Source organism: Macaca mulatta, chromosome 1 (genome assembly GCF_049350105.2).
Source record: "Macaca mulatta isolate MMU2019108-1 chromosome 1, T2T-MMU8v2.0, whole genome shotgun sequence".
NCBI classification, from domain to species: Eukaryota; Metazoa; Chordata; class Mammalia; order Primates; family Cercopithecidae; genus Macaca; species Macaca mulatta.
Genome location: NC_133406.1, coordinates 4,451,264 through 4,477,203, shown reverse-complemented (window position 1 = coordinate 4,477,203; position 25,940 = coordinate 4,451,264). Strand labels below are relative to the sequence as shown.

At 40.5% G+C, this 25,940-nt stretch overlaps 1 protein-coding gene across 2 annotated transcripts in view; it reads left to right on the top strand.

Moving 5' to 3' along the window:
- Positions 1 to 216: 216 nt before the first annotated feature.
- The window catches only part of DESI2 (desumoylating isopeptidase 2), a 63,574-nt gene continuing 37,850 nt past the window's right edge, over positions 217 to 25,940 (top strand). Inside the window, exons 1-2 of one of the 2 annotated variants that reach the window (XM_077993315.1) lie at positions 217 to 446; positions 1,003 to 1,127. In XM_077993315.1, coding sequence (XP_077849441.1) covers positions 1,023 to 1,127 — 105 coding nt within the window. In that variant the 5' untranslated portion in view covers positions 217 to 446; positions 1,003 to 1,022. 2 annotated transcript variants of the gene reach the window in all.

Genomic DNA, 25,940 nt, shown 5'->3' with positions numbered 1-25,940 from the left:
ACGCGGAGGCGCCGAAGCTGCCGCCATTTTAGGTCCCGAGGTGCGGCGGCCGGGAGCCAGAGCGCAGGCGGGCTCAGTCCCGGCGCCGGGCCGGCCCCGCCCCCGGGGCGCCTGGCGCCCGCCCCTTGCTCAAGCCCCGCCTTTCCCCACGTGTCTGCCGCCTAGGGGAGGTGCCTCATCCGGAGCGGGCCGCCAACGGTCCGGCCCCGTCCGCACAGAGGCTCCTGTCGGCGGCGCCCGGGAGCGGCTCGGCTGCCCGATGCTTCCGCCCCGGCTGCCGCGGGCCGGGCTGTGCGCTTAGTGCCCGGCTCGGGCCCCCTGAAGCGCCCGCGGGGGTGAGAGCGGCCTCCGGCCCCGCGGAGACGGAGCGGCTTGAGGACGAGGCGGCGGCCGCGGGGAGGAGGATGGGGGCTAACCAGTTAGTGGTGCTCAACGTGTACGACATGGTGAGTGCGGCCCCTGGCGGCCCCGAGCCCTGGCCCAGGCCGGCTTCCTCTCGCCGGTCGGGCTCGGACCCCGGCCCCAGGCGCTTCCTGCCTCGCGTCTCCGCCTCCAGCCTAGTTCTCGGGGGAAGCCGGGGGTAAAGGAGGGAGTGTGGTTCATTTTTAATCCTCGCACTCGTCGACGCTCCGGTGAACCCAGTCAGCCCGAGGCTTTGGCCGGTGCTCAGGTGGGCTGGAACCTCTCCCAGCCGCTCCGGTTGGCCGCGACCCTGGCTCTGGGCCCGACCCCTTGGCCCACGAGCAGTGTCCTTTCGGCAAAGCTTCCGTTGCGTGTCCAACCCCACTTGCCGGCCCCCGGGGCTGCCCCGGGACCCCCGTCCCGACCGCCTGCGCTCCCAGCTCCTCTGCTTCTGCCGAGCTGTGCATCTCTCTCCGTGGCTTAGTCTTGAAAAACTCCCAAGCCCCTCCAAGTCCAGAAAGTCACAGCTTTCGGGTGCCTGTGCTAGAATCTCTTCAAAGGTGAACAGGAGCCAACACACCCTTGCCTTGTGTGTTCAAGGCAACCGCGTTAAAATATGAATGAGGCTAACATTTCTCAAGAAAATAGCCCAGCTGAATGATTCAGAGATCCTGGTGGTGCTCCTTTCCCACACCCTGAAGACCACTTTCCCGGTGATGCAACAGGTGACGTGACCACAGGAGAGGGAAGGGAAGAAGTTGTTTGTTGTGTCATGTAACTTTGGAGTCTGGCAGGCACGCAGAATCGAGCCCAAGAACTGGTTTGCCTGATTTTTGCAGTTGAAATTACCCCAGAAAAAGCACCCGGTGGAGAGTTGTCGTTGCAGTTAGATGTATGCCTGGGTGCGTTTGCTTGCTTTGGGTTGATGGGTTTTTGTTCTGTCGAATGGATTACCTCTGACTGCAATGCTTAAAATTCCTTGTAAGTTGACTGACAAATGAAAAATTGCCCATCGTGGTTTTTGTTGGCTTAAAGATGCGGGAGAGCAGAAGGACTACAGGCCAGGAGTCTTACACAGTTCTAAACTTTGTATTCCCTTGTATTATTTATAAGTTTCTACATTTACAGTGTTATATCTTGGGTAGAAAGGGATTCCTCAGGCCATATCTGGGAATTGTGTCAGAAGGGTGTAGGAACTGCCTGCCACTTGAGATGAGTCCTCTGTTGAATTCTGATGTGAGCTTGGAGATGAGATGAGTTCACATGCTGAGAAAAGTGGAACAGCACAGAAAAAGTTGAAGAGAATAAGCCAAACAAAAGATCCTAGAAAAGCATGGCACTTTGTAAATTCTTTGGCCTGTGTCACTGTTGAGAAATAATTCTCTAGACTTAAACTTTTTGTGTTCAGCTGAACGCCTTTATTTTTCAAGGTTCTTACTGCCCTTGTACTTTTTCTGTGCACCACTCCCCCCCCATCTGAGTGTGGTTTGTTTTTTATTCATGAAGGCTATTGCTGTCTTTCAGAATATATTCTGCTCTTGAGAGCACAGTGTGCCTTTTCTCCTAGATTGTTAAACAAACCCGTTTATAAATTAGGATACAATGGCCAGAAGCCGTGGTTTCAGAGCCTAGAAGAATTTGTGAGAATAGAGGAAGAGAGTTTTACCTTTTATATGAAAATGAAAATGCATTTTTTGGCATATAGTGGGCTTTACACTTTAGGCATTCTGTGATACAGGAAAATCTTTGCTAATTGTGGTCGATTGGGAAAAGCTAGAGATGGTATTCAGTATTTTCAAAGGGAGGACTGTTCTGGACGATGTTAAAATATTGACTAATTAACAAGATCTTATTCTTCACATCAAGTTTGTAAAATAGGTAGTTACAGAATGAAGCAGACGGGGAAGAGAGTAAGTGATCTGCCCAAACAACTAAAAATATAATCTAGAATTTGTCAACCAAAATCTTATTCACTATCTTCTCTTCTAATTCCTGCATTTATGTCTTTATATTGCTTATGAACAGGAGATGAAGCATATGAATGTTTATCGGAATGATAAATAGTTGAATTATTAGACTTTTAATAAACTTGATCTTGCATGTTTTTTTGAGGGCTTTGAGTGTTTTACGTCACTAATTCAGCAACCTACCGTTACTTACTATTTTTGACGTGGTAGAAGCCACAAGGATGAGTTAACTGTCCTTTCTTCTTTAAGGAATTTAGAGTATTGTAGAGGAGATACACAACAGTGGTAACAATTCAAGACAGAATAGCACGGTTTTGATAAGAGCAGACAAGGATGTAAAGGAGGAGACTATATGTGGTTGCAGCATCAGGGAATGCTGAAAAATCAAAGGTATGAAACTTGAAGAATGGGTAGCATCCACAAGGGCAGAGAACAGTTGGCATGAACCAAATGGCAGGACTAGGGAAAGCACAGGTGGGATTTGGGAAGTAGCAGCTGGTCCAGTATAGCTAGAGTAAAGCGTAAATGAAAGGAGACAAAACAAAGTGTGATTAGAACTTCATTAGTCCGATGAGTTGTGGGCTTGGGTTGATGAGTTGAAGGGCTGAGGGGCTCCTTGAGCCAGCAGAGTCATTTATGGTTTTCACGGAGGGGAACAGTGTGATCAGTTGTTTTAGAATGAAGACTAACGGATTGAGATACGAATTTTGGTCTATTATACTAATTTTTCTCAAGTCAGTTTTGGTTTTTGAAACATTTTTGCTTGTTACCAAGCGTAAATTCCTTTTATCCTTGGTAATTCTTCCTATTCATCAGAGATGCCTTGGATGAGGATAGCTGTTACCTGTTTAGGCCTAGTACATCAGCTGTCTGGTTCAAACTCTGTAAATATGAAAATCAACCTTTGGGATGCCCTTATAATCACGGTTATAGGGACCTCTTGCCATGTGTCCTTGTGTGTCTTTGTTAGGTCGCCCGTTCCAGCTCTGATTGTGTTTGTCCTGTTCTCTAGACTAGGCTGCTGCGGATCATTTCTTCTGTAACTCTGCCGTGTGCACGAAAATAATTCTATTGGGGTCACCAGTATTAACTTCCTTCTCGTGGAAGAATACCGTGATCCTCAGAAGTTTACATAATCATGCACAGTGTTCCTAAATTATTGCTTGCTGCCTTCTCGGTGATTATGTTCCCCTGTGTACTTTAGAGTAATCTACCACCAATAAAAACGTGCTGGAGCTACTTTCCGAGTCGTGGGAATGAGCTTGTTCACATATTCCTAATTGACTGGCACACATAGCAAAGCAGGTGACTCAGATTAGTTTCAAATACTGAGACGAATCTCTGGTGTAGTCATTTTAGCAGTCTTTATTTTTCATAGATCCAGATTTTGTGCTTTTCAGGTTATCTTGACTACTAATGAATTTTTATAAAATAAAAATCTGCAGGTATTTGATAATGTTTGCAAATTCATTGTGTTAACAAGTTTCTACCAATTTATTATTTATTTTATTTATTTGTTTTCTCACTCTGTCACCCGGGCTGGAGTGCAGTGGTGTGATCTCAGCTCACTGCAACCCCTGCCTCCCGGGTTCAAGTGATTCTCCCGCCTCAGCCGGCCAAGTAGCTGGGATTACAGGCACCTGCCCTCATGCCCGGCTAATTTTTGTATTTTTGTAGAGATGGGTTTCACCATGTTGGCCAGGCTTTTCTCAAATTCCTGTCCTCAAGTGATCCGTCCGCCTCAGCCTCCCAAAGTTCTGGGATTATAGGCATGAGCCACTGTGCCCTGCCTGTACCAGTTTTATTATAAAGTAGTACCTATACATCTTCAAAGTCTTTAAAGAATAGAAAAGAACCACTTTGTAGGACTCTTCAAATAAGGACATTTTTGTCTGGACTCCGTTCTTTTGGTGCCTGTCTCCATTAGACTCCTCCAACAGAGTGTAAGGTCAGGCTGGTGTGATAGATCCGACTTCTCATACATCTGCAGATCTAATTCAGACTTTCTGAACAAGTTCCAGAATCACACATCCCACCTAAATGATTCCTTCATATCTCAAATCAACATGTCCAGGAACAAACTTCTTCGAACCTTTTCCCCTACCCACACCACACAGTCTTCCCTCTTGCCCCATGCCACTGCCCAAAAAGCCACCACTTTTGTTGTAGTTTCCCAAACCAGAAACCTGGGAGTAAACTTAAATTCCTCTTTATTATAAACCCTTCACGGTCAGTCAGCAGGCCCCGTCTCTTTGTTTTAGTTTGGTTGATTCTGTCTGAAAGCAAAAGAGAGCTTGAGAGTCAGTGGCTTAAGCTGGAAGGATACTTAAGTCCAGAGATAAACAGGCCCTGGGTTAGTTCACCAGCTCAGCTGTGCCATCAAGAACCAGGACTTTCCATCCTTTTACTCTGCCATCCTCAGCACGTTGGCTGTTGCCCTTGGTTCGTCCTCTCATAGTTGTAAAGTAACTGCCATAGCACCAAATGTGGTATCCTCAGTCAGCAGTATATGAAGGAAGATGGAAGAAGATAGGGTCATTTTTTTACATGCACCTCTGTTCTTTTAATAGAAAGGAAAAACTTAACCAGAGCCACACTCCTTCCCCCAAGAGATTATCTAGAACTGGCTCGTGTGCAACTGTGATGAAGCTGAGTAAGTGGATATCTGGTGTTTCTTTTTCTTTTTTTTTTTTTTTTGAGAAGGAGTCTTGCTCTGTCTTCCAGGCTGGAGTGTAGTGGCGCGATCTCGGCACACTGCAAGCTCCACCTGCCAGGCTCATGCCATTCTCGTGCCTCAGCCTCTTGAGTAGCTGGGACTACAGGCGCCCGCCACTGGGCCCAGCTAATTTTTTTGTATTTTTAGTAGAGACGGGGTTTCACTGTGTTAGTCAGGATGGTCTCGATCTCCTGACCTCATGATCCGCCCACCTCGGCCTCCCAAAGTGCTGGGATTACAGGTGTAAGCCACCGCGCCCAGTCCTGATACCTGGTGTTTCTAACCTTTATGCTGAGTTGTGGGTGAGGAAGGCAAAAAGTTGGAAATGGCAATTTGATGGGAACCTATGATGCCTGACACATATTTTACTTTCTGGATATTGTTTAAATTGGTTACTTTATCCCCATTTCCACTAATGCTTCTCAAGTTCAGGCCCTCATCTCTATTCATATAATAGCCTCCTTACTAGTTTCAATCTCTAGTATTACTTCATTTTAATCCTCCCTCCATTCTGTTACCAAAGTAAGCGTTCTGAAACATAACCAGGATAAAGTGTAATGCACTTTATGATGTGGCCCCTGGCTGACAGTTACAGGTCCACCTCCGTCTTCTACTTAACACCCTTTATTCTCACACAGTGAAATTGTTTAGCTATCCAAACAGGCTATGTCACATCCCCCGTATCTTTATGCATGCCCATCCTTTTGTCTGGAGTGGCCTTGTCCAACATTGATCACCTGCAACCTGCTTGCTCCTTCTGGCTGTAGCTTGGTCTTTATTCCTCAGACTTGAGTGAACTACTGTGCCCTAGTTGTACTTTGTGCATATCTCCATTGCTGTGTATATTATCCTGTGCATCCCACCAGACTGTAGGTTCTCTGATAGCGTCATACTATTACCAGTGTCTAGAACAGGGCCTGTCACTAGACAGTGTTCTAGAAATATCTGCTGAATGAGTAGTGGGGCTTTAGCCAGTTTTTATTAGGAGAGGTGCTAGTACTTAAATGGCATGAAAAGATCATGGGATCCTCCTCTTCGTGCCAAATACCTATTTCTGGGTGATTTTCCTTTCCTTGTACCTCTACTTAAGTGCATTGCTAGATTTTAGCTTTGATTGTTGGACTAGGGTGCCCAAATGAAGGGGAGGGGAGGATTATAGGAATGGGACAGAAAAAAATCAAATATTTTTCTTTGATCAAACTTAAAACACTATGGGACTAGACTGAGGAAATGTTTTTAATAAGTTTATTTCTTGAAGTTGGATCTTAATTACTCTTTGGAAGATAATATTTCCGAAAACATTGTCAGTTCCTGAATTTTAACATAAATTAACTAGTTAATAGGAATAATAGGAGCTGGTCGTCCATTTTTTTTTTTTTTTTAAACAGTAAGGAATTTACCTGAATTTACTTGTGTCAATATGCTTCTTGGGCAAATAGTGACCCGTGAGTCTAGCTAAGCAAAAAGGACAATTGTACATCTGCCCTCCTGCATTATTTATGGCCTTGTCCTCTTTTCTTTTTGGGGGTGAGGGGGTGGGGGAAGCTAGTATGTATGAGAAAAGAATTCAGTTTCCATACATACGTACATTTGTTTTTTATTGCTGCAATAACAAGTTGCCAATAACGTAGTGGTTTAAAACAACACAAATTTATCATCTCACACTTCTGTAAATCAGAAGACCAGGTGGGTTAGCCCAGTTCCTCTGCTGTAGTCTTCACAAGCCCAAAATCAAGGTGTTAGGCTCTGGGGGCACATCTGCTTCCAAGCTCATTCAGATTGTTAACAGAATTCAGTTGCTTATATTCGTAGGTCTGAGGTCCCATTCCTTACTGCTGTCAGCTGGGATCCTCTCTCAGTTGCTTCAAGTGTCATCCAGTCCTCCATCTTCAGACCAGCAAGGTGTGTGGAATCCTTCTGCTTCAAATACCTCTAACTTCACTTTCCTCCACATCTGTCCTACCTCCAGCCACAGAAAGTTTTCTGTTTTTAAGAGCCCAGGTAATTGAGACCTACCCAGATATTCCAGGATAATTTCCTGATATTGAGGACCATAATTTCAATGACATCTGCAAAGTCTCTTTGCTATGTAACATGTTCACAGGTTCTGGGAACATTTTGGGGAGTCATTCTGCTACAATGCCATCTATGAAAGGTGTTTTATAAACCCAAAAATGTTCAATTAAAAATTGTTTCATCATAGCAGCCACTCAACTTGGCATAGAATAAATATTGACCTAGTAACTTAAAATGGAAAAGTTGAAGTATTTGAAAAATACAACTCAGATGCCAGTAGGGTCCAAGCATATTAGTGACTAAAACCCCTTCAGACTTGCAGTGGCTTGCAGTGGCATGCTGTAGTGTATATTAGTTCCATGGCCACATTTATAACGGTGGATCAAGTTAACATTTGAAACTTGTAAATCTGATGCTTTAGAAATACGAGAGAGCCAACTATTTAGATGAATTCTTTGTTTTATGGATTTTTCTTTTTTTTCTTTCTTTTTTTTTTTTTTTTTTGAGACGGGGTCTCGCTCTATCGCCCAGGTTGGAGTGCAGCAGCGCCATCTCTGCTCGCTGCAACCTCTGCCTCCCGGGTTCAAGCAATTCTCCTGCCTCAGCCTCCAGAGTAGCTGGGACTACAGGTGTGCGCCACCATGCCCAGCTAAGTTTTTTTGTATTTTTAGTAGAGACAGGGTTTCACTATGTTGGCCACACTGGTCTCAATCTCTTGACCTCGTGATCCGCCTGCCTCGGCCTCCCAAAGTGCTGGGATTATAGGCGTGAGTGACCACGCCCAGTCAGATTTTTCTTAAGATGGGATGTACTTACCCTTTCCATTTGTTGGCTATCAAATTCTCTACAAGATTATTTGAATTCCAAAGCAACATTGTGCAGATGTCAGCCAGTTGCTTAATAAAATGTAAAGTGAGAACTGCCAAAATAATCTTAAACTATAAGAAAGGCAAAAATAATAATAAAAGGACAATGGGATGCATGAAAATAATTTTGTTTTAGTTGATCTGGAATGTATTTTGGTATAGATGTGACAGTAACTTAAAAACAATAAATTAAAAATCAACTACTTGGCCCCACATTATTTGAAATAAAAGTCTTTCCTCTCTAAATTGTGATGTCATCCTTAATCATAATACTAAATTCTTAGCCATGCAGAATTGTTGATTCTAGCCTTATTACCACACTATTTTAATTATTATACTTTCACATCATATTTGGAATCTGATTAGGCGAGTTTCCCTTTATTATTATTCCAAAGTTTTATTGGCCTTCATTTCCTTTTCTAGGAGTACTTTGTAAGGCTCTCTGAAAAAATTCCATAGGTTTTCGTTTTGTTTTAATTGTGTTAAAATACACATAACATAAAATGTACCTTTTTAACTATACAAGCTACTGTGTTAGGTGTATTCACATTGTTGTACAACCAGTCTTCAGAACTTTTTTATCTTGCAAAACTGAGACCCTATACCCATTAACAACTCCACATTTCTCCCTCCCCTCAGTCCCTGGTAATCATCATTCTGCTTTCTGTGTCTGTGCATTTGACAAGATACCTCATTTAAGTGAAATAATACAGTATTTGTTTTGTGACTAGCTTATTTCACTTAGCATAGTCCTCAGGGTTTATGTTGCAGCATGTATCAGAATTTCCTCCCTTTTTAAGGCTGATATTCCACTGTGTATGTATATACCACAAAAAAGCTAATTTCAGTGTCATTAGACACAGGTTACTTCCACCCTTTGGTTGTTATGAATAATGGTGTGTGAACATGGGTTTATAAAAGTAAAAATGTCTATTGAAGTCCTGCTTTCAGTTTTTTTGGATATATACCCAGAAGTCCATAGATTTTTTTAATTAGGCTTGCACTAAACTTATAAATTAACTTGGGAAGAACTGACATCTTTTCTATCATATTCTTCCCCCCACCCCCATTGATGAAAACTGGATTTTTATTTTTGTTTTTTGAAATTTTTATCCAGAAAATAGCTAAATAATGCCAAACCCATCTATCTGAACTGTCTATTAAACAGAATAAAGCTAATAAATAAGTAAAATATATGAGATAGTAAGTGGTGATAAGTGCTAACGAGGAAGTGAAGAAAGGGAGGGACGGTGTAAATCAGGACGATGTAGTTACTGGTTACTGCAGTTTCAAAGAGTGGTCGAGAAAGGCCTTACCAAGAAGGCGTTCCTGAAAGGTGAAGTGTGCCATGTAGAAAGGAGAAAGTGTTCCAGACAGAGGGTAAGCAAATATAAAGGCTGGAAGTTAGGCCACATGCCACGTGTTAAGTAAATGTACAGCAAGAAATGAGAAGCTTTTAAGGAATTGCTGATTTAAGTTCTCAAGTAGATTCAGGAGGATCATTGAAAATAGAACAAGCAGTACTACCAGAAAGGGAAAAATCTGGGATTAGGATAGATTCCACAAAAATGAAAAACATCATTTCCTAATTTGTAACTAGAAAGGGAGTTCGATTGGGAACTAAAGAGAAAATAAGATTTAGAAAGAAATTCAAGTAGAAGCGTCAAAAGGATCAAGTGATAAGCAAAACTTTTTAAAAGTTAGGACCATTCAACCAAAGCCTATTTTAACTTGCAATTTTTTTTTTTAATACAGTCTCGCTCTGTCGCCCACGCTGGCACCGTCTTGGCTCAGTGCAAGCTCCGCCTCCCAGGTTCACACCATTCTCCTGCCTCAGCCTCCTGAGTAGCCGTGACTACAGGCGCCCACCACTCCCAGCTAATTTTTTGTATTTTTAGTAGAGATGGGGGTTCACCATGTTAGCCAGGATGGTCTCAATCTCCTGACCTTGTGATCCGCCCGCCTCAGCCTCCCAAAGTGCTGGGATTACAGGTGTGAGCCGCCGCGCCTGGCTGCAAATTTTAAGAATAAAGTAAAAAATCCTACAGATACACAAAGGCAAAAAAGTTACACAGGAACAAAAATCAGGCTAGTTTCAGACTACTCTTTGATTATACCAAAGGCTGAATAATAAAGTGGAGCATTATCTACAGAGTATTAAAAGGGAAAAGATTTATGTCTGAATACTATAGCTTCTCCAATTGTCATTCATGTACAAAAGGACATAGACAATATGTAGATACCTTTCTGGGGGTTAAAAAATTATTCAAGAACTTAACAATGGGGTGGTTACAGTGTAAAAGGACAGGCCATGGCCATCAATACTCATTTAACATAGCTAAATCTTATAATTGTGGTTAAAAACAGGGCCAGTATCCAGAATTACTCTTTGAAGAGAACAAGCATGTTGATTTTTTAAAATTAAGTTTTCAGATTATATTGAACAAACCTTGGATGAGGGAGAAGAGGTAAAATCTTGTAGCAGCCCTATATCGGAGGAGATGTGTTATAAATATAATTAATTCTTGTTTTAGAAAATTATATTTGAGTGTATGTGTAAATATTTTTCATAATGATGTATTATTGGGAGAAAAATCAAACCTAGAGGGAAAAGAGCAAAGAAGATATAATCCATATGGTGTAATAAAAAAAAAAAAGAAGTTAAATATGAAATGAAGACAAGGCTAGGCACTGTGGCTCAGGCCTGTAATCCCAGCGCTTTGGGAGGCTGAGGCGGGTGGTAGTGAGACCTTATCTCTACAAAAAATAAGTAAATAAATTAGCCAGGTCCACACCTGTGATTCCAGCTACTCAAGGGACTGAGGTGGGAGGATTGCCTCAGCCCAGAAGGTTGAGACTGCAGTAAGCCGTGATTGTGCCACTGCACTCCGGTCTGGGCGACAGAGCAAGACCCTGTCTCAAAAATAAATACAAGTAGGACCAAGCATATAAGTTATGAAATGACCATAAATAAATTAAAATCCCCTGTTAAGCTTGGTAAGTGTATTTATAAATGTCCTTTGCCTTACAGAAATTTTGTTATATGAGGTCAAAACTGTGGGTCTTTTATAACCTTTCATCTTCCAGTCATTCCCTAGAAAGATTTTTCCTTGCAAAAAATGATAGAAATAATCTACATGTTTGTTCCCAAGGGGAATGCCAGTTATCCCAATGCTGTTTATTGAATAATCCATGCTTCCCTCTGTTAATTTCTGGCACATACTGTGTTTATGCTGTACTGAATTATCATGGATATTGAGGTGTATTTGAAGACTGTGCTATTCATTTCTGCCTTTTCCTGTACCGTTGTTAGATGTTGAATTGTACTAGTCTCTTCCAGCAAGTTTTGATATCAGTGATGCAAGTTTCTCTTATTCTCTTTCAGAAGTTATGTTACTCACACATTGATTTTTAAGTAAAATTTAGAAGCAATTTGTTAACCTCAGTGAAATTTTAAGTGTAGTGACATTACATTTATGAACCATTTGGGGGGAAGAATTGATACATTTACAATATTGAATTTTCCCATAATAATACCTTTTTTTTTTTTTAGTGTTTTCAGTATGCCACTATACTAAGCCATTTCCTTATATTAGTGTCCCTTTTTAAGTTGATGAAACTGAGGCCTAGTTGAAAAGCATGCTCAGAGTCATGCCATAGTGGTAGAGCACAGTCTTGAACAAGAGCTCTTAACACTAAAATCTGTGCTCCTAACCGTTATGCTGTATTTCTTTTCCCATATCTCATCCCCTCCATAACCCAGAAATGTGCTGATTCTCTTTTTGTTTGTCCTCATCTTACACCCCTCCCTGAACTAACTTCTGCACTCTGTGGCACTCATGGATGTACAGTGATCTAAAAACTGCCCTACCTCCTAAATCTTTTCTGCGAATATTTCTGTGATAGTTAATGTTGTGTGTCAGCTTGAGTAGACCATGGTACCCAGTTTTAGTCAGACACGCTCCTAAGGTGTTTTTTTAGATGTAACAATTAATTTTATAGATTTTGAGTAAAGAAATTACCCTCCAAAATATGGATGGGCTTCATCCAGTCAAAGGCCTTAAAAGAAAAACTAAGTTCCCCAAGGAAGAACGAATTTTGGCTCCAGACAAGCTGCAATATCAACTCTTCCCTGAATCTGCATCCTACAGGCCTGCTCTGAAGATTTCAGATCTACCAAGCCCCACAGTCTTGTGAGCCAGCTCCTTAAAATAATCACTTCTTTGCTCCCCTCTTCATCTAGGCTATTCTGCAGTCTACTGTTAGTGTGACTCCCTCTGTCATACTTGTCTCCCTAGTTAAAATCGGCTCACCATCTACACCTCGGCAGCTGAATGAACAGGGCTAGAGAAAAACAACCATACTGACAGATCTCCCTTTAAAAATTGTGACCACAAACCCCAAGAGGGCTCTAAATACTGTCTAGCAGTGCTTCCTTATTTCTCTGGTCAGTTGACATTCCCACTCTCCAAGACAACTACAATATGTCACACTTTCTCCCCATTCCCTACTCTCAGCTTATTTTCAGAGATTACCTCACAGCTTATTTCACTGAAGAGAAAAAAAAAAAAGGCAATTTTCTCATCCTTCCACTACCACTGTTTTACCATATGTAGTCTGCCTTCTCTCTGATCATATGGAATGAATTGTCCATGTCTCTATCTGAGATGAAACCTTCCACTGTGTCCTAGACCCCATCCTCTCACCTATCTATACAAGGACTTCTCTTTCAGAATCGTCACCACTCTCTTCTGCCTCATCAATTTTTTTTACTTTCTACTCTATCACTCCAATCAGTGAATGAATATGCTATATTTTATAGTCCTCATTCAAACTGAGTAGAATTAGTGATATACTTTAATATTTATCTCTGTTAACCATCAACCATATTGCATCATGTTCTCAAGCTGAAGGTTTGTCTTTTTAAATGACCTTCTCTAGAAATATATTACTTTTAAGTCTAACAAGTGAACAAGAACTGTTTTATTCAATCTCATTCATTCTGACCTGTTGCTCTTTTATCTGTGAGTATCAAACAATAATACAGCAATCAAGATTTTTTAACTTTCCCACTCTGGTGACTATGAGGGCAGACACAGTGTCTATATTAGTTCCTTTTTATGCTACTGATAAAGACGTAACTGAAACTGGGAACAAAAAGAGGTTTAATTGGACTTACAGTTCCATATGGCTGGGGAGGCCTCAGAATCATGGCGGGAAGCAAAAGGCTCTTGTTACGTGGCAGCAGCAAGAAAAATGAGAAAGAAGCAAAAGTGGAAATGCCTGATAAACCCATCAGATCTCGTGAGACTTACTCACCATCACGAGAATAGCACAGGAAGGGCTGGCCCCATGATTCAATTACCTCCCCCTGGGTCCCTCCCACAATGTGTAGGAATTCTGGGAGATACAATACAAGTTGAGATTTGGTTGGGGACACAGCCAAACCATATCATTCCACCCCTGGTCCTTCCAAATCTCATGTCCTCACATTTCAAAACCAATCATACCTTTCTAACAGTTCCCTGAAGTCTTAACTCATTTCAGCATTAACCCAAAAGTCCACAGTCCTCAGATGAGACAAGGCAGGTCCCTTCCTATGAACCTGTAAAATCAAAAGCAAGCTAGCTACTTCCTAGATATAATGGGGATACAGGTATTGGATAAATACAACCATTCCAAATGGGAGAAATTGGCCAAAACAGAGGGGTTAAAGGGCCCATGCAAGTCGGAAATCCAGTAGGGCAGACAAATTTTAAAGCTCCAAAATTATATGCTTTGACTCCAGGTCTCACATCCAGGTCACGCTGATGAAAGAGGTGGTTTAAAATGACTCGATCCCTACAATGATGCTATGTGCCAGGCATTATTACTATTCCCATTTTAGAGAGGCACAGAGAAGTTAACTCACTTTCCCAAGGTCACACAGCTAAAAAGAGCGTACAATACAAATCCATGCATCCTGATTCCATGTTACACCACAAACTGCATTACACTGCCTCTTGCTATAACGGAAGCAGGCTTGACCAAGGAGGAAAAGGTCAAGTACAGCCTCTTGCTGCCCCCTCCTCAGTACTAACCTTTCTTCAGTCCTGACTCTTACTCTGAACTAGTGCAGTGGTTTAGGGCTCTCACCTGTCACCTGACAGGCTAGGGAGATCCATTAGGATAGCATAGAGAAACAGGCCTCCAGAGGTGAACAGCCAGTGAGAGGGCTGAAAGACAAGCCATTGCTGGTGCTGAAGCATAGTCACTCATTATGTCATCTGGGGTAAATTACTTGGCTGAACATCCCTGACATAATTTACATATTTTACATGGCATGGACTATTTCATTATGAAAGAAAAAGCTGCAAGTACATTTTAGAGTGACATCCACAAAATGAGTTATTGACTGTATGTATACATTTGTTGTTTTAACACTTATCAAATTGTGATTATTTACATATTTAATGAGTTCCTTATGGACAAGGACTGTGAATTAATCATCTTTGTATTCCCACTGTTTAGCAAAGTTCTGCACACAACACAAGAAGTATACCTATGTTTTGTTCAATCAAAGTTGCTTTGTTTATAGATTTGCTGGTATGTTCTCTTTTTAAAATGAGATTTAAACTGACATACAATTTAGGGGGGTCTTTCTAGAAGAGTGTTGCTCAATTTCTATCTTGGATTCAGTGCATGAGTACCAACAAGACCTCATAAGGTAGTTTGACAGTGTAAACTTACATCAAAGACAGTTTCATATGAGATGGCTTTGTAGTAATTAGCCCACCATCTCCACTAGTCACAGTTGATATGGGGCTTTTTAAAAACTCAAAAATTGAAATGTCTTCTTTTCACTGAGCACCCTTTTTTGAGAAATAAGTCAGACACTTGCTTCAATTCACTCAGCCTCTAACGTGAACACTGATTCTAGTTTTTGAGGAGAAGTGGTCATTCTTTATACTTATTCCGATTATTTAATACTATCTTTTATAGAAGTCAGGCCCAGGCCCTAAGTGGTTATATTAAGTGTTTTAAGTTACAGACAAAAGAGATGGCATTTGTCAATATTGCTTTCAAGCAAGAAGCATAAAATTTTATTAAACTGATGAGGCAAATCATTGACAAAAATGAAGTTTAATGGACGTTCTCTATCTGAAGAATAACATGACAGTAATATAGCACAATCCATTTCTGTAAACAATACTTTAAAATAATGAATGGAAATATTTAGGCCAATTTTTTGCATTGAGGCAAGATTGAGCTCAAAAGCAATTGTACTTATTTGTGTATTTATTGCCTTCCCCCATATTTTAAGAGGATAATTTTTCTACAATTTTTTTATCTTCCCTTTTATCATATTAATACTTTAGAATGCTTTTTAAAAATATTTTAAAAGGAAAGGCCCTTTTTTGTGCGACAGGGTCTTACTTTGACACCCAGTCTAGAGTGCAGTGGCATAGTCATGGCTTACTGCAGGCTTTGACCTCCCAGGCTCCAACCAACCTCCCACCTCAGCCCCCTCAGTAGCTGGGACTATGCACCACCACACCTGGCTAATTGTTCAATTTTTTTGTAGAGATAGCGTCTCACTGTGTGGCCCAGGCTGGTCTTGAACTCCTGGGCTTAAGTGATTCTTCCACCTGGGCCTCCTAAAGTGCTGGGATTACAGGCATGAGCCACCGTGCCTGGCCAGAAAACCTGTTTTTATTAAACTTGTACATTTTACTTTCTTCTTTTTAGAATCTTAATAACAAAACCTTTTTATTCTTGCTTAAAAAAAGAAACTAGACTGGCCGGTTGCAGTGGCTCACACCTGTAATCCCAGCACTTTGGGAGGCCGAGGTGGGTGGATCACCTGAGGTCAGGAGTTCGAGACTAGCCTGACCAACATGGAGAAACTCCATCTGTACTAAAAATACAAAATTAGCTGGGCGTGGTGGCATATGCCTGTAATCCCAGCTACTTGGGAGGCTGAGGCAGGAGAATTGCTTGAACCCGGGAGGCAGAGATTGCGGTGAGCCGAGATCACGCCATTACACTCCAGTCTGAGCAACAAGAGTGAAACTCCATCTCAAAAAAAAAAAAAAGAAAGAAAAAGAAACTAGACTTCAGTGACACTGGATGGTGTCAGAGGAGGTAAGTGTGTATTAGTGGTTACTCCTTGGCCACCTTCTGTGTAATTACCATCTCCATGGACTTAAGGAAGTACAGGGCTGTAAGGTCCTAGCACCAAAGTGAGATGTGGTTCTCCAGCCCTCTGCTCATGTCCCTCACTAATATATAGGCGTCCTTTAAAACTACTGTCTTACTTAAAGAAGCTTTTTACTGAGACCTGTACTTCTCAAGAATATAAATAATTCTTTTTTTTTTGGATACGGAGTTTCGCTCTTGTTGCCTAGGCTGGAGTGCAATGGCACAGTCTCGGCTCACTACAGCCTCTGCCTCCTGGGTTCAAGTGATTCTCCTGTCCCAGCCTCGCAAGTAGCTGGGATTACAGGCACATGCCACCACACCCAGCTAATTTTTGTATTTTTAGTAGAGATGGGATTTCAGCATATTGTTCAAGCTGGTCTCGAACTCCTGACCTCGAGTGATCTGCCTGCCTCAGCCTCCCAAAGTGCTGGGATTACAGGCATGTACCACCACGCCCGGCAGAATATAAATAATTCTTGTAGGAGTCTTTAAGTAGAATCAAATTAACTCCACCATTGTTTGCTATTCATTTTGGTGAGTCACTACTCTTGGTAATTTGACATCAACTCCCAAACATTCTTGAAAATTTTGAGACTGCACAGATAACCAGAACTCATCTGCCTATTTACACGTGCATACAATCTTCCCCAATATGTAGAACAAAAATTTGAGGGAAGGATCGTGTTGCCAATAAATACATGTTTTGGCTACGACTAACACTCATCATAATCTTTACTATGGGACAAGCAGTCTTCTCAGTACTTTATACATACTGATTTATTTATTCCTCACAACAGTCCTCTGAGGTAGATTGTATTTGTTACCCCTATTTTGTAAGTAAGGACATCAAGGGACAGAGAGGTAACTGTCTTTCCCAAAGCCATACAACTAGCAAATAGTGGACTTCAACCAAGACATTCTGGCTCCAGGATTCTGAATTAGAATCAAACACTTTTTGAGACAGATTGAGTACCTTAAAAAGTTATCAAATACATGTGAACAAACCCAGGCAAAGCACGTAAGTCTCCCAACTCAGTCTAATTGCCCTCTTCACTACAGTCCAAATGCTTCAATTTGTGTTAGTTATAATACTTGGATAATCTTTTTTAAATTCAAGTAGTAATCTCTGAGATTAATGAAAATATAATAGAAGAAATGCCCTTGGGATCTAAACTGGAACTAGAGGGACCTTGTGGGCTTTCTGATTTGACCCTAAGGGAAAGAGATCCTTGGATTAAACTGACCAAATGATATCTTCGGTATAAATGGTTTACATAGGTGGGTGACAGGGATTTTGTGGCAACTCTTCTATTGTTTCGTGGTTTAAGAGATACTATTTTGTGGTAGCATCTGGCTGCTTTACTGTTTTCCTTTGGTGTGTTAGGAAGGGTTTGAGAAGAATTAAACTGTAAACTAACTTTCAAATGAAAATGTGTGATTGTTCATGTAATTCCTGAGGGATGATCTAGTTGTCGGCCATGGGCACTGGGTAAGCTTGAATATATAACCTCCTTAAGTACATGTGCTTCTAATGTTCTGTGCCATTCCTGCCTTGTACAGCGCCACTTTTGTGTGCTAACCTTTCTCTGCAAGGCCGGCCCCCAGTGTCATTGTATGTAACTCTTCATCCCACCTTCCGCAACTGCCTGAGAGCAATAGTTCTGTAACTAGAATAGTCTGCTGAATGTTAATACTAACTGTACTCTTATACTTGAACCAAGCTCTGGAAATAAAAGTGGTCTTTCCCCAGTTCAAATAAAAAGCCAACTTCTAGGGCTTTATTTGGATAAAAATGCCCTGGATTATCCATTTTTCCCAAGTATGTGTTTTTAAACTTTTGGCATCTGCTACTATTGAGACAACAAAAGCAATGAAGGCTTATCCAGCAGAAATCTTGCTAACATCCAGTTATATCTAGTTCACCAGCTTGTTTTGTTTGTGTTTTATGGATACATGTTCTTGGCTATGATTTTGTTTTGCATATTTATAATATTTTCTGTTAGAAAAATAGCTTCTAGTTTGTAAAATGAGGTTAAACATATCAATATTACATGGTATTCTACAAAAGCATGAATTTCTTCATAGCAATTTTGAGAAGTTCTCTTGACCTGTGTAGGGAGGTTTTTACTGAAGAGATGCTATGTGACATAAGTTTTGACAGTAGTAAAATAATTTTTAAACGTAATGACAAAAGATAAAACCAAATTACGTGATTTGGATGTTTGTCCCCTCCAAATCTCATATTGAAATGTGACCTCCAGGCCAGGTGCAGTGGCTCATGCCTGTAATACCCAACACTTTGGGAGTCTGAGGTAGGAGGATCTCTTGAGGCCAGGAGTTTGAGATCAGCCTGGGCAACATAGCAAGACCCCATCTCTATTAAAAAAAAAAAAAAGAAGAAGCAGCAGCAGAAATGTTGGAGGTGATCCTAGTGGGAGGTATTGGAATCATGGGGCAGATCCCTCATGAATGACTTAGGGCCATCCCTTTGGTGATGAGTGAGTTCTCACTCAGTTCATGGGAGATCTGGTTATTTAAAAGAGCCAGGACCTCCCCACTTGTCTGTCTCTTGCTCCTTCTCTCCATGTGACGTGCCTGCTGTCCCTTTGTTTTCCACCATGATTGGAAGCTTCCCGAGACCCTCACCGAAAACAGATGCTGGAGCCATGCTTCTGCAGCCTGCAGAACTGTGAGGCAATTAAACCTTTATAAATTATGCAGTCTCAGGTATTCCTTTATAGCAGCACAGAAACAGACTAACACACCTATTAGACTAACACACCAGACTAACTATTAGAGAATAGTTAAGAAACACTACTATTGGTTTCAAAAATTAATAGCAGTTGGCCAGGCGTGGTGGCGAGCGCCTATAATCCTAGCACTTTGGGAGGCCAAGGCGGGCGGATCACGAGGTCAGGTGTCCGAGACCAGCCTGGACAACATGGTGAAATCCCATCTCTACTAAAAATACAAAATTAGCTGGGCATGGTGGCACATGCCTGTAATCTCAGCTACTTGGGAGGCTGAGACAGGAGAATTGCGTCAACTTGGGAAGCAGAGGTTGCAGTGAGCTGAGATCGTGCCATTGCACTCCAGCCTGGGTGACAGAACGAGACTCCGTCTCAAAAAAAAATAGTAATAATAAAATAATAGCAGTTACTTCAGCATGAATAACTGCCAACAGTAAATCATTATTGTAGGAGAGTAGGATAGTTTCACAACTGAAATCATTCAGTAAAAGACTCAGTTCTCATATGCTTTTTTGTTTTGTTTTTTTTTTACAGTTATCTCACTAAATATTCACTTAAAATAGACATCATCCATATTGTCTGCATAGCTTTGGCAGGACTTTGAGGCAGAAGGACTTGATAAGGCATACTGACCTTGAATTAAATTTGCATCTTCCACAGGCAGGCTGCCCAGTTTGTAAAGATCGAGCCTTCCAGGCGTGTTCTCTACTAATAGATCTAGGAAGCCCTAACAGGAGAAGCAGCATTTGGAGGGCATCTCTTTCTCTGACCAACTCTCCCTGGAAGGGCTTAGCCCTCTTTTCCTCTGAATCTGTTAAGAAAAAGAGTCACACCAAAGAAAAACATCTAATTTATTCTCTTCATAATGTATATTCTAAACACTTATTCAGAAATGTGCTACTGTTCATGTATGAAGTGGCTGACCAAAATACATATTTAGAATTGTTTTCTTCTGCTCTTGATATATTCCTTTTTTATATCTTGTTTTCCTTGTGACTAAAAGCAGATGTTTTTAGAAGGCAGCTGGCTAGAATTAGGAATGCAGCCGTAATTTAAGAAGTAACCTATTTAAAGATTTTTGGGCATAGAGAGTTCAAGAAACTAATTGGACTGTCTTGTGTTATTAGAAAATGTTTTATGGTAGCTAGTATTTTTTTTTCACTTTTTTCCCATTGAAAGTTCCATTCCCATAATTTATATATTTCACTCATAGTAAAGTTTATTGGACCATGTCTAATAATAAAAACAGGGAAATGGAAACTTTTCGTGAATTTCTTGGTTCACATTTTGCTAACAGAGGAAAAACTTTGTTATAATGCTGAATTGTTATTTTTTAAGGAGCAAAGTATGTTCTGTATCTAAAGGAATATTTATTCTTGGGGGTTCAAGGTGTGTATAGAAGAGTTTTTGTTTAGGTTTGCCAACTAGAGAATGGTGTACTCTTCTGCCATTTGGTACAAGTTAGTAGATTTACTTTTTTTTGAGACAGAGTCTTGCTCTGTCGCCCAGGCTGGAGTGCAGTGGTGCGATCTCGGCTCACTGCAACCCACCTCTCGGGTTCAGGCAATTCTTCTGCCTCAGCCTCCCGAGTAGCTGGGACTACAGGCGCCCACCACCACGCCAGACTAATTTTGTTTTGTAATTTTAATAGAGACAGGGTTTCACCATATTGGTCAGGCTGGTCTCAAACTCCTGACCTCAGGTGATCCATCTGCCTCTGCTCTCAAAGTAGCTACAGGCATGAGTCACTGCGCCCGGCTGATTTACTTTACTTCTATTCATAAGTCTTTTTTTTTTTTTTTAACAGCCTTATTGAGCTACCGTTCATATACTGGATGAATTATATAAAATGTATACCCATTTAAAGTGTACAATTCAATGAATTTTAGTGTATTCACAGGTATGAAGCCATCATTACCACAATCAATTTTAGGATATTTTCATCACCCTAGGAAGAAGCCCATACCCATTAGCAGTCACTTCCCTTATCTTCCCAAACTCCCAGTCATGGAACCACTAATCTACTTTCCATCTGTGTAGCCTATTTTCGGCATTTCATGTAAATGGAATCATGTAATATGTGGTCTTGTGTGATTGGCTTCTTTCACCTGGCATAATGTTTTCAAGGTTCATTCCTGTGGTGGCATGCATCAGATACTTCATTCCTTTTTATTGAGAAATAATACTGCATTTTATGGATAATACCACATTTTATTTATCCAGTAATCAGTTGATAAACATGTAGTTGTTTCTACTTTTTGGCTATTATAAGTAATGCTGCCATGAACATTAATTGCAAGTTTTTATGTGGCTGTATATTTTCATTTCTCTTGGGCATATGCCTAGGAATAAAATTGCTAGGTCACATGGTAACGTTAGGTTTAACTTTTGGAGGAACTGCCAGACTTTTCCAGGGCAGCTGTCCCATGATACATTCCCACCAGTAATGTATTAGAGTTCTAATTTCTCCACATCCCAACACTTGTTATTATCTGTCTTTTTGATTATAGTCATCTGAGTGGGTATGACATGATAGATAATGGTGGTTTTAATTTGCGTATCTTCTTAGAAGAAATACTTTTTTTAAGATCCTTTGCCCATTTTTTAGTTGGGTTATGTGTCTTGTTGAGTTCTTATATGTATTCTACATGTAAGTCCCTTGTCAGGTATATGACTTGCCAAAATTTTCTCCCAGGCTATGGTTTGCCTTTTTCACTTTCTTGATAGTGTTCTTCAAAGCACTAAAGTTTTAAATTCTGCTAACTTTCACTTTATCAATTTTTTTCTTTTGTTGCTTTTGCTTTTGGTGTCATATCTATGAAGCCATTGCCTAATCCAAGATCATGAAGATATGCTTATCTTTTCTTCCAAGAGTTTATAATTTAAGCTCTTGCATTTAGGTCTTTGATCCATTAAATTAATTTTTATATATGGCATGAGGTAGAAGACCAGCTTCATTCATTTGCATGTGGATATCCAGTTGTCTCAGTTCTATTTGTTGAAAAGACTATTTTCCCACTGAATTGTCTTGGCACCGTCGTTAAAGATCAATTGGCCATACATGTAGGGACTTATTTCTGAACTCTGAATTCTGTTTCATTGATCTATATGTCTGTCTTTATGCCAGTAATACACTGTCTTGATTACTGTGGCTCTGTGCTAAATGTTGAAATCAGGAAGTCTGAGTCCTATAACTTTTTCAAGATTGTTTTAGCTATTCTAGGTCCCTTGAATTTCCATATGAATGTTTAAATTTGTCAATTTCTGCAAAAAATGGCAGCTGGGATTTTGACAAGAATGGCAGTGAATCTTCAGGTCAACTTGGAGAATATTAGCATCCTAACAATATTAAGTCTTCCAGTTCACGAGCATGGAATGTCTTTCCATTTATTTAGGTCTTTAATTTCTTTCAATAAGGTTTTGTAGTTTTCAGATACAAGTTGTGAACTTCTTAAATGTATCCATAAGTTTATTTTTTATGTAACTGTTGTAAATGGAATTGTTTTCTTAATTTCTTTTTCTGATTGCTTATTGCTAGTGTATAGAAATACAATCGATTTTTTTTTTTTTTTTTTTTTGAGAGGGAGTCTCTGTCACCCGGGCTGGAGTGCAGTGGCGCAATCTCAGCTCACTGCAAGCTCCGCCTCCCGGGTTCAGGCCATTCTCCTGCCTCAACCTGAGCAGCTGGGACTACAGGTGCCTGCCACCACGCCCGGCTAACTTTTTGTATTTTCAGTAGAGACAGGGTTTCACCGTCGATCTCCTGACCTCATGATCTGCCCGCCTCGGCCTCCTAAAGTGCTGGGATTACAGGCGTGAGCCACCGTGCCTTTCCTACAATCGATTTTTATATGTTGATCTTGTACCCTGCAGTGTTTTTTAATTTATTTATTAGTTTTAATAATTTTTTGGTGGATTCCTTATGGTTTTCCTGTATACAATATCATATTATCTGCAAAATGAGGTAATTTTACTTCTTTTTTTCCAGTTTGAATACCTTTAATTTTTTCTTCTTCAGTAATTGCCCTGGCTGGAATATCCAGCACAGTGTGTAATAGAAGTGGCAAGAGCAGACACTCTTATTTTTTATTTTAAAGGGAAAGCATTCAGTCTTTCACCATTAAGTATGATATTAGCTGTGAGGTTTTTCATATATATTCTTTATCAGGTTAGGGAAATTTCCATCTGTTGAATAGATTTTTTTTTTTTTTTGAGACGGAGTCTCGCTCAGTCGCCCAGGCTGGAGTGCAGTGACGCGATCTCAGCTCACTGCAAGCTCCGCCTCCCAGGTTCACTCTATTCTCCTACTTCAGCCTCCCAAGTAGCTGGGACTACAGGCGCCGCCACCTCGCCCGGCTAATTTTTTTTTGCATTTTTAGTAGAGACGGGGTTTCACCGTGTTAGCCAGGATGATCTCGATCTCCTGACCTCGTGATCCGCCCGCCTCGGCCTCCCAAAGTGCTGGGATTACAGGCTTGAGCCACCATAGATTTAAAAAATGTATAATATACAATGTATATTTTATATATATTGTATAAAACATATATATCATGTATATCATGAAAGGGTATTGAATTTTGTCAAATGATTTTGTCTATTGGGATAATCATGGGGATTTGTCCTTTATATGGTATATTACATTCTTTTTTTTTTTTTTTTTTTAAGATTAAGCCCACCTTCCATTCCAAGGATAAATCCCACTGGGTCATGTTATATAATCCTTGAGTCTGTTTTCATAATAGATATTAGTCTCTGTTTCTTGTGATGTCTTTGTTTTGGTGTCAGGTTTATCTGGCCTCACAGAATGAGTTGGGAAGTGTTCCCCTTTCTTCTATATTTTGGAAGAGGTTCTGAAGACTTGGTATTGATTCTTGTTTAATTTAGTAGAATTTGCCAGCGAAGTCACCTGATCCTGGGCTTTTCTTTGTGGGTAGTTTTTAAATTACTAGTTCATTCTTTTCTCATTAGAGGTTGTTTAGATTTTCTGTATCTTCTTGAGTCAGTTTTGGTAGCTTGTGAATTTGTCCGTTTCACCTGTTATATAACTTGTTGGCATGCAGTTCTTAGTCTTCCTTGGAATCCTTTTCATTTCCATTAGGTCGGTAGAGATGTCTCTTCATAGATTTCTAACCAGTAAATAGATCACTACTTGAACTTTGCAAAGAAATTAACTCTTCAACTTTTGTGGGGCCTTTCCAAGGATAGAAAATACAAGGAAACATGAAAAACAAAGAACTACTGAGTTCATCATTGTTACTGCTAACAATGAATAAGCAACATCAACATTAATTTTTGCTTTGCACAGAGTATTGAAACAGAGCCTTCAAAAATTAACGATAATGAGTCTGGGCACAGTACTGGGCATGGCTCACACCTGTAATCCCAGCACTTGTGGAGGCCAAGTTGGGAGGATTGCTTGAGGCCGGGAGTTCAAGACAAGCTTGGGCAACATAGCGAGACCCTGCATCCACAAAAATAAAAGCTAAAAAATTAGCCTGGCCTGGCAGTTTCTCGGGAGGCTGAGTTAGGAGGATTGCTTCAGCCCAGGGGTTTGAGGAGGCAGTGAGCTATGATACTACCACTGCATTCCAGCTTAGGCACCAGAGCAAGACCCTGTCTCTAAAAAACAACAGCAATAATGATGATGGTGTTAGGAGTGAGGGGTGGACTTACACTGTTTAATACTGTCCAAAGGAATATATCTCTAGGTTTAAAAATCATTTTCCTAGCAACTTGTGGGCTTTGTATAATCTTGAGCAGAAACACTTGACCTGATTATTCAACTTTCCATCTGAGAGTGGAGGTAGTACCACTTGCAAAGCAAGCAGATACTCATTTTCATTGTACTGTCTCAGCATTTCTTTAGAAACCTTATTTAGGCCACATCTCATTATAGTGAATTCCAAACTACTGACCAAATTTTTGAATGGAATATTTCCCTTGCTTTTAAGTTTCCTTTTACAGTTTTCCCCTTTACAAAATGTGTCAAAAAATACCTTTATTTTTTAGAATGTAAAATCTTGAATACAAGGAAATTTCAGAGTGAAGAAGTATAGTACTCAGGCAACATATAGGAGTTCTGAGCATGGAATTCCCAAGCATAGAAGAAATTATTTTCATTTGTGAAAAGGCAGAGAGTAAAAGATTTCTAAGTTTAGGATGCCCACTCTGATAAATTCATTCTCATCCTAATTCTTTACCAAAAGTCAACATGTGGGTATGATTTTTTTTTCATGAAAATCTTTCCCATTTTTTAATAAAACATTTGGGTTCTTACTATGGAAATTGACAATAAATCACTTTCAGAAGGCTATTTACTGCTGAACAGAAGAGATCGTTAACATTAAATGATACTGAACATAAAATGGAAATGTTCAATTTACTAAGCATTTAAAACCTTTTGATTATTGTAGCCAAGCCATTATGTATACATCTCTTTTTGGAAAATATTCTATATTTTGGAAAAGAAGCTATGCTGCAAAAAGAGAATCGGCCACTTTAAAATAGAGCTGCCTGCATCCGGAACAAAAACCTTTTGGCGCCGTCATTAAGGAAATCAGCAGTGTACAGACCAAATTATTGGTTTCAAACTGTATAAACAATGGGATTTCTCAATTGGAAAAGGCAATTTAAGTCCTAGAAGTTGGCTGCCAAGGAAACCACTACTTGGAAAAAGCCTAACAAAATTTTTATGTGAACTAGCATGATACCTTCCAGTATGTTCCACTCTTTCTCTCTCTCTCTCTTTTTTTTTTTTTCTTGAGACAGGGTCTCACTCACTTGCCCAGGCTGGAGCACAGTGGCACAATCACAGCTCACTGAAGCCTCGACCTCCTGGGCTCAGGTAATCAATCCTGCCATGTCAGCCTTCTGGGTAGGTGCAACTACAGGCACACACCACCACTCCCAGCTAATTTTTTGTTTTTTGTAGAAATGGGGTTTCACCATGTTGCCCAGGCTGGTGTTTTTCTGTGGAAAGGGGAAGAAAGTAGGAGGATAGCAAGAAACTTAGAAACACATCTCTGTTGTAAGGAGGCAAGAA